The 8,687-nt window shown below is 44.8% G+C and overlaps 1 protein-coding gene across 1 annotated transcript; it reads right to left on the reverse strand.

The window, feature by feature from the left end:
- Positions 1-918: 918 nt before the first annotated feature.
- Positions 919-8,107, reverse strand: CDCA7 (cell division cycle associated 7). Its single transcript, XM_062498374.1, has 10 exons — positions 8,054-8,107; positions 6,671-6,796; positions 6,175-6,285; positions 4,469-4,720; positions 4,005-4,082; positions 3,141-3,329; positions 2,566-2,706; positions 1,985-2,134; positions 1,262-1,398; positions 919-949 (listed from the first exon to the last, which is right to left on the reverse strand). The coding sequence occupies exons 1-10, from the start codon at positions 8,072-8,074 to the stop codon at positions 919-921; spliced, it is 1,236 nt and encodes a 411-aa protein (XP_062354358.1). The 5' UTR covers positions 8,075-8,107.
- Positions 8,108-8,687: the final 580 nt, after the last annotated feature.

Raw genomic sequence — 8,687 nt, forward strand, 5'->3', positions numbered from 1 at the left:
GGCCAACAACCACATGAACTACCCCCCCTCTACTTGACCAAGCCCTGGTCTGGAGGTATCCCTCTTCCCCAGGACCACTGCTGACTCTGCAAAGCAGTTTTGCAGCTGCAACAGTAACAGGGAAAGGAGAGTCCACCAAAATAGTAATTTAACACATGGGACATTCTGGTTTAGACAGTGGACACTACACAATGTATACCAGTACGTTCACACCACTGCCACCAGTAAGCAATGCTAGTTCTGTGGAAGCTTTCAGCAGTGGTCTTCTCTCATCTGAGCAAAACCACAAGGTGCCACGTCAAACAGCATCTACTGCATTTTTTTAATTCAGAGAATCTCCTTTGAAATGGCCAGTGTGAAGTTTTAAGTACTCTATAAAACCAATATTAGTGCTTGGAGACTGCTCAGCTGCAACTTATACAGCTTCATTTTTGGACTTAAGAATATGCCGCCATTTCAGAAAATTCTCCAATTCCATTTGATCGTGAAGTGTCTGTATTGCAGAAGTTGGCTGCTTGGCTCTGTGGGGAAAACCTCCCCAGAACACCTCTATCTTTCTGTAACCAATTTTGGAGCATAAGCAAACCTGCAACATAGATTGCGGCACGAGTAAAACTAATAGCTTAAAGCCCCATCCCCTTTCAGGAAGAAAAAAAGAAGTTACTATCATAAAAACAAGGACTGATTTGCAAATTTGTCTAAAAAGAAAACAATGGCCTGTGGGTGAAGACCTGCATCAAACAGCTTTCCCAAGTATGATTTATACTGAAATACTGAAATAAATGAAAGGGTTTTATCCTTTTTTTCCCAAAAGGGAAGCAGGGAAGGCACTTTGTAATCTCATTTGATTAAACAATTCACTGCAGGCAATAGTATTACGTTGGTGGAAGAGCATGTAATTTGAAGGCAGTCACAGCTTCAGTCTTCCATTCCAAGTTCTTGTTTCAGACTGGAAAACAAGTAAGAACATGAGTCAGCTTGCAGCAAAACACTGAAAACTCTTTAGACCAATTAGTGGAAGCCCTGACAATACACACTGAGGATGAGAGCTAAAAGGCAGAAGGGTATATTACTTGTTTCAGGTAAGAACCAGTGTATCAGAAAAATCAAAGGGTAAAATAAAATCTCAGATTCTGGAGGCAACACAAAGTAATCTTGAGATTTACCTGACAAACTAGGATGTGGACATCTTTGCCCTCCCACTTTTGAGATACTTATCCCACTTAATGCAACCACATCACTGACACAATGGCACACTCACCTTTTTAAGTAGGCATGGACATTGTCAAACCCATGGTACTTGGCCAGATAGACCAGGACACCTGTGGCACAACGGCCATCTCGTTGTCTGCAGAAGCTACAATTGCAGATTCCACGACATGGGGGGCACCTCCACGTCTACACAGAAGAGAGACAACAAGAAGCCCTTTCAGCTGAGATGCTATGCCAGATGTAACTCACACTCACAACTTAGAAGAGTGCCCTGCTACACACTGAGTTCTGCAGTGAACATCAGCACTGCATAAAGTTGTCTAAACCAGCGCAAGAGTACAGATTCCTCAGTCTGCAGGAGATTAAGCTCTTTATTGACTGCCTTGCACATAACCACAGGAAGCATTCCACTCTGTTTTAACTCCTACATCACAGCCCACAGCAGCAGCACTTTGTCCACAATACAGATCCTTTCCATAGGGCATTAAGCACTAATGCAAGGCAAAAGAGAACACCGTTTCTGATGCTCAAACACAAGAATACTTTGGCTGTTGCTCTGTTCTCATACTTTACTCCTGCAAATAAAACTACAGAAGTAGTAAATACAACAAGTTCTATACAACACAGTTCTGTGATTCAGGCTGAATCAAGCCAGGAGTGCATGATGTACTACAGCACTGTGAGTAGTTCTGTTAAAACCCCAGCTGCCAGTAACCAACACCCCTGGCCGTGCAAGTCAAGCACACTAAACCACCACTGAGCAGTGTCCTACCGGGTCCAGCAGTGCTGCTCTGACATCCTCCCCGTATCTGTTGCGGAGGCACGGCCCACAGAACTGGCCCCGCACTCCTACGCAATCAGGGTTACGACAATTTGTCTTGGTGTCTATGGTTTTCTGGCGACACTGGTGACAGGTCGATCCCTAGAACACAGGAAAAACAAACAAGACATTTAAGATGGCATTTTAGGGGAAAAAAAGCATTGAACAAAATCTGTTTGGCAGCTAGCAGTGCTTATCCTGCAACAGAAAGCCACTGTTCAAGTTTGAACCAGACTGTTTGAACATGGCATCTTCAGTGGCTGGTAATCACATTCCCTGGCTGCTATCACTCAGGTACTATAGTTGTTCCAGAGTGAAAGCAAGCTAGTTGGCTTGGTAAAGGTCATTCTACAAATTCAGGCAAAAAATAACAAAAGGACACTTCAAGATCTCAGGCGTATTTCTCCCAAAAATCACATCCTCTCTCTCAGTGAGAGGGAGTGTGCTCTATTTGATGCTAAAACACAAACATGGAATAACAAAAAAAATGACTTCACAAAAGTACACATCTCCCAAAGCTGGAATATACTTACCATAGCCCTGTCATATACTTTTTCTCTTGCAGATCCACAAATATTATCCAGCTCTTCTGCTGTTATGTCCTCAACTGGGCGCACGACGTGTGGAAAAGCCATGGCACCACGGTGACCCCTCCTGGGAGTGCGGGCTTCATGCTGAATAACAAAGACACAAGACTTCAGTATTAAGTTTCAGCAAAAACTCTACTAAGGCAAGGATCTTCACAGCAATGCTGAAGTCTCAAACGCCCATCACATATTTAAGCAAAATATAACAACTTTGTACAGACATATAATATGAATGCAACTTTTAGCACCTTTACTTGATCCATCCCCTTCAGGGTGCAGTGAGATCTTGCTTCACTCCTGCTAGAGTGCAAGTGGTTTTTCAAGGACAAGGAAGGGGAAATGGAGAGCACATACAAAATGCCTTTTTTTTTTTTCTTCTTTGACTTTTTTTAATTCTTCCAAGGCCATGGCATTCTGATAAAACTCATAAACTCCCTACAAATCATTGTTTTCTTGAAGGGAAACCTTCCTACAAAACCACCCTCACAACCCACAACAGGAGAACTAGATGTTCATCATACCTCCAGGTATTCATCAGACATTTTTCTTCTTCTCACCAAGATGTACCGGTCATCTTCTTCCTCTTCTGGTACAAGAGTAGGAGGACCTTCAATCAATGACCTCGACCTTGTGTGAGGCCGAGAACTCCGGTCTGGGTTCCTCCTCAAGGCACATTTGGGCAATGAATGCTTTGGAAGTCGCTTTGGTCCCTGGTAATGTTTAAAAGCCCCTTATGAAACAGGTGAAAACAGAGATAGCTCCTGACCCTAGTGAATTCCTCCCCCAAAGATGCCTTCCTCTTGTCTTTTCCAAAGACATGTCTATCCCTGCTCCAGTCAGAAAACAGGTAAGAAGTACCTAAGCAAATTCATCTTAGGCATTCTCCTAGTCACAGAGAAATAGTCAAAATCAGCAGAACCCACGTCTATGAGGAGCTGCAATTTTCAGTGCTGTTCTAATCCTCATCCAAATTACAAATACATCAGCAGTGAAATTCATTACACTGCTGATTCGCAACCCAATCGTCTTAAAAGTTTGGCATAATGCCAGGTGTTTTTCAAGGCTCCAAATTCACAGAATATTCAGGTCTGAGCTGCCCTCCCTTATCTCCAGCCTTTGTATAAACACATATTTACACAGCACTTTGTTTGGTTTAATTGGCCTGTGGAGACACTTAACCTTTATAAATTAATCTGTTCTGCTATACACCATGGCAAATCAAAAGAGAATTACACAGTGAGGATACCCATTTGAGGAAGCAATAAAATTCTAACTGGACTTTGATTTGCACGGTTTATTAAGTTTTTACATTGAGAATCCTGCTTTGTAATGTCAGAATTTGACTCTTGGAAATCTGAATATAAATACTGTAAGTTTGTACTCACATGACTGACAGCTGGCAACGATTTTCTCCCACCAAAGATACCAGAAACATTTTGCAACTCAGCCATCAGTTTTGCAAGCTAACGAGAGAGAAAAATGAAGCAGAGCCTTAAAAGGGTATTTATGTGCTATTACAGACTACTAGGGCAATTGGCTAAAAGTACAATTACTTTTCTAGGAAATGCAGTCATTCTTCAACTCTTTACATTTATGTCTTATTTATGTTTTAGTGACTACAAGTAATTTGGAAACGCTCAAACTTATTATGTTGTTAGGCTTGCTGCCTATGGATTTTCATATGCCATTAAATATAAAGCGTCAGATTTATATTTAAGGAATATAAATTCATCTTAATGCATTCACGTAATTCCCATTACAGTGAATTTAAACAGAGGCTCCCCAAGAGTTGAAAGGTGGGGTGGGGGGGAGAGGGAAGGGCCAGTCCACAGGAAGATAGAGTACTTGCCATTGCTTTGTTCTCCTTTATGTTTAAAGCTCTTTTTTCTAAAAACATAGCACCACTTTCTTCAGTGTCAGAGTCTGAATCTGAAGCAGGCATTGGTGTTTCAGGAACAGGTTCCATGCCACCCTTCCTCCTCTCTGATCTTCGAAGTGGAAACTTCATGGCTACTTTCAGAGGAACAGGGCATTTCTGCCCTCTCTGATCTATCTCACTTTCAGCACTTGTATCATTCTCATCTGAATCTGATTCCAATTTCTGTTAACAAACCAAAATGGAAGCATGTAAGTCCAGGAGAGTTGCTCTGCAGTTAAATACAGTTGACTTTTTGCCTAGAAGTAGTTTTAAAGGCTACCTGGCTGAAATCCAGACATCCAGACTAGTGTTCCTCATGCATTTTGGAGCAAGAGGGAAGCAGAGGGGACACAGGGATAAAAATCTCTCAGGGAGACCCACATGGTTATGTCAAACAAACCAGAAAAGGGATTGCAGGTCCAGTTAAAGCAGTCTTAGCTGTTCCTTGCAGGTCCAAGAGCAAAAGTAGTTCGTGTGAATGGTATGAGAAAGAAAACTGCATTTAAAGGGCTCAATTTTGCTACATATAGTATTTGGCTGTAAAAAAAAAAGCCACTATGCAGTTCTCTGCACCAGGTCAAACCCAATTTGGTAAGCTGTCAAGTAGTCATCTCACAGTATCAATGATAAAGAAATGGAAACTTCCTTCAAGCTTCCATTGAATGGAACCAATGAAATAATTATTAATAAAATCCCAGTATGTTCTGGTCTTTGAATTCTCCTGTCTTGCTTACAAATTTCCCAAGAACCAATGGTTCAGTGAGGACATAAATTATTTTGTTAAAAGCTCATTATGCAATAAGCTTTGATTTTTCTTTTTAGACACAAGAAGACAGTCTTATTTTAATCAGCAGTAACAGTGGACATCAAATGGCCATTTTTATTTACACAGGGTTTTTATTAAGCAGGTATGTGATTCTGCTTTCACATTATGTGTAGTTATTGACTCTTTTTTTCTACTTACCTATTCCAGCTTTGTCTCCTACTTAGTCTCTTTACTGTTGTGTTTTAAGTCAGATGTGATTTCTTTCCAATTAGACGTTTTTTTTCTTTTCCAGTCATTCCTCAGCATGCGCTGAAGTTATGACAAACCTGGTTTTGCCAAATGTGGTAGGCACTACTTCAGTTTCTCTTCTGAATATCAGCTACTAATCTTTTTAAGCAACAGAACTGATGTCAAGGAAAAGCAGAAAGGCAGATTTTACCACCTATCACTATTTCCCTACTGCTGAAAGATGCAGAGCATTCCCTGCTATGCTGCCAGAGGGGAGGTCTGACTGCATGTCAAGACACACAAGATTTTTTCTGAGGTTTGCTGGAGTCCATGGGCTAGCCTAACATTTAATATTGAGGAGACCAGAAACATTAGGCTCCAACAGAGTAACATCCAGCAAGGGCAGTTTTAAGAGGTATATTTCAAAATACACTGGCAGATTTTAAAAGCTCAGTATCTTGAGTGCTTTTCATGGAGACAAAAAGACAACTAAATTAAACTCTGGTTCCTTGGATTGTCTACTAAATGATATGATGCCTCCTTCTGCAACACTGATCTTTTAAGCTGAAGCTGGTATTGTTTTCCCATTAAGAATGTGCAAGATTTTAAACATAAAATAGCAAACTAAAATCAACTGTCTTACCAATGCATCTTGAACCTCATTTTCTGAAAAGCCACAGAAAGATTCATCATCAGAGGCTTCATGAAAAATTTTTGCCAGTTCTTCTTTAATATCCGATCTAAATTTGCATTTCTACAAAAAATAAAATATCTTTTAACTTAAGTTGTACAGAAAATTATTAGCATTTATAAGTGCAGTACAAGAAAACAGCTTTTTCATAAAGAAAGAAAAAGCTAAAGAATTTCACAAGGGGTTTCAGAACCATAGCTGCAAATTACCAGGCACATTAGGTTAGGTGACATATCAAAGGCTAGAACTGATAGCTAATCTGTTTCCAACAATTACCACCTAGAAGCACAAATAAAGAGTGAAATGAAATTATAGCATATAGCGCAGGTTTATGACTACAATACAAAAACATAAGTAGAGCAAATAGTTTTACATTATTAGCTTTACACTTTTGCAATCTTTATTATTACTGCACATGTGATCTTATTTGTTCTTGTACTATACTTACTGTGTTTGCAAAATTATCAGAACCAAAACTGTCACAACTGTCATCAGAGGATGAGGATGTTTCCATGGGAATCAGTTTCGTATTTCGAAATCCTGTGAAGTTTCTCCTTCCTGAACAACCTCGGCGCTACAAAAGGACAACAGTAACAGCATTAAGAAGAGATGTACTGCAGCACAGTGGCTTTTAAGAGTATCTTTTTATTGAAGCCTAGGAAGTCTGAACATGTAAGGATGTTCTGCAATACTGAAGGCAAGTCAGAAAACAAACATCAACTTTGAAATGAATCTGAAAGTAAGAGAGTTAGGAATGACAACAGTTTTTACTCCGATACAGTTCTGACCATTGTCATAGTAAGTTTCGTTCAGTATTTAAGAATATTTCTTTTAAGCAAACAGACAAGTGGAAATAAGCACATTAATCAGGTCATCATAGCCAATGATGGAGAAAAGTGCAAGTACGCGAAAAGTACCTAGAAATCTTCTTTGATTCACTTATAACTTGCAGTTTGAGGCAAATACTAAATACTCTGAAGCTCTTAAGGAAGGGCCAAAGGATCCTACCCAGACATTTAAAACAACTATTCTGGACAAAGAAGGTTGCTGTTTTGTTCATTTTGCCACCGATTTATCAAGATTTTTAAGGACTTCAGGTTTTCCTTTCCCAGGAAATGTTTCTAGAGGCAGTGACCCATTTTATCCCATCGAGGCCGGGGCGCAGAACCGGTGCTGTCGCGGTCACAAGCGCTGGCTCCTCCCGGGACAAACAATGGCCGGAGAGGGCCTGAACAGCAGCTCCCGGGCCAACCTGGACCGCCACGCTCCCCCCAGCACCGCTCGGCTCGCGGCTTTTCTCGCTCCGCAGTTCCCCGGGGCGCCGCGCTCCGCCCGCCCGGCCCCGGACACAACAGGGGCGGTTCAGGGCTCGCCCGCCCGCCCGCCCCCCGCTAAAATGGTGCCGCCACCGCGCCGACCCCAGCGCTCCGCTCCTTCCCACCCCGGCCCCGCCGCCCGCAACGCCGCCCCACGACCGGCCCCGCGCCCTCGGCGAGGCGGGGTCGATGGGCGCACGGCTCCGGGTCGCCTGCTCCCCCCAAGCGCGGCTCCCAAGCCTAGTCCCCTGCCCCAGTTAGGCGGGCAAGGGCAGCCGAGCACGGCGGCGGGGCAGGAGACCCGCGGCTGCTGCTCCCACGTCGCTCTCCCTGGGGTGCCCAGACCAAAGAGCCCCCCGACCTGACCCCCCCCCCCCCCCCCAGCCTTCCGCAGCGCGGCTTAGTCCGGCTTGCCCAGGTTCGCCAGACCCCCGAGGGCCACGGGAGCGGCAGCAGGCGCCACAGCCTCCCCCTCTCCCCATCAGCAGCACCGGGCCGTGCCCGGGAGCGCTCACCTGCGGGCGCGGCGGGGCCATGCTGGCGGCGGCGGCGAGCGCTGGGAACTGAAGGTTCGCGCCAAAGCGGGCGGCCCGCGGGGGGCGGGGCCGGCGGCGCTTTTCCCGCGTTACGGCCCGGGTCCTGGCAGATGCACCGCACACCCCGCGGGCTCGGGCACCCGGGGGGCTCGCCCTGCGCCCGCCCGCCTGTGCTGAGGAGCTCCTCGGGTCTCCCGGGATGTCCCCGACGGGGACAGTTAGGACGTTCCCTTTTTCTTTTTCTGTTCGCGGTTTAGGCTTTGTGGAGCTGCAAGGGCCTGGCCCTGTGGCGCGAAAAGCTCGCGGGCGGAACGCGGCGGGACTCGGGTGCAGGAAGGAGGTGGGGGAGCCGCCCGCTCCTGCCTAGCCGGGGCCAGCTCGGAACCCTCCGCACTTTCTAGCTCTGCGCTTTTTTTTTTTTTTTTTTTTTTTTTTTTAATGCCAAACCTAGGTTGGCTTCACTCTGAAATAAACCTCCTAAACCTGCCAGGTTTCAAGGGCAGTGGGGCTTCTCCACGAAATAAAGCCAAGGGTCCGTGCCCTGGCAGCCCCCAGCAGTGCCCGCACCCAGCACTGCCTGCCAGGCAGCGCGGTCCAAGTGCCCTGTGGCAGC

The sequence above is a fragment of the Cinclus cinclus genome, chromosome 9 (genome assembly GCF_963662255.1).
Source record: "Cinclus cinclus chromosome 9, bCinCin1.1, whole genome shotgun sequence".
Taxonomy (NCBI): domain Eukaryota; kingdom Metazoa; phylum Chordata; class Aves; order Passeriformes; family Cinclidae; genus Cinclus; species Cinclus cinclus.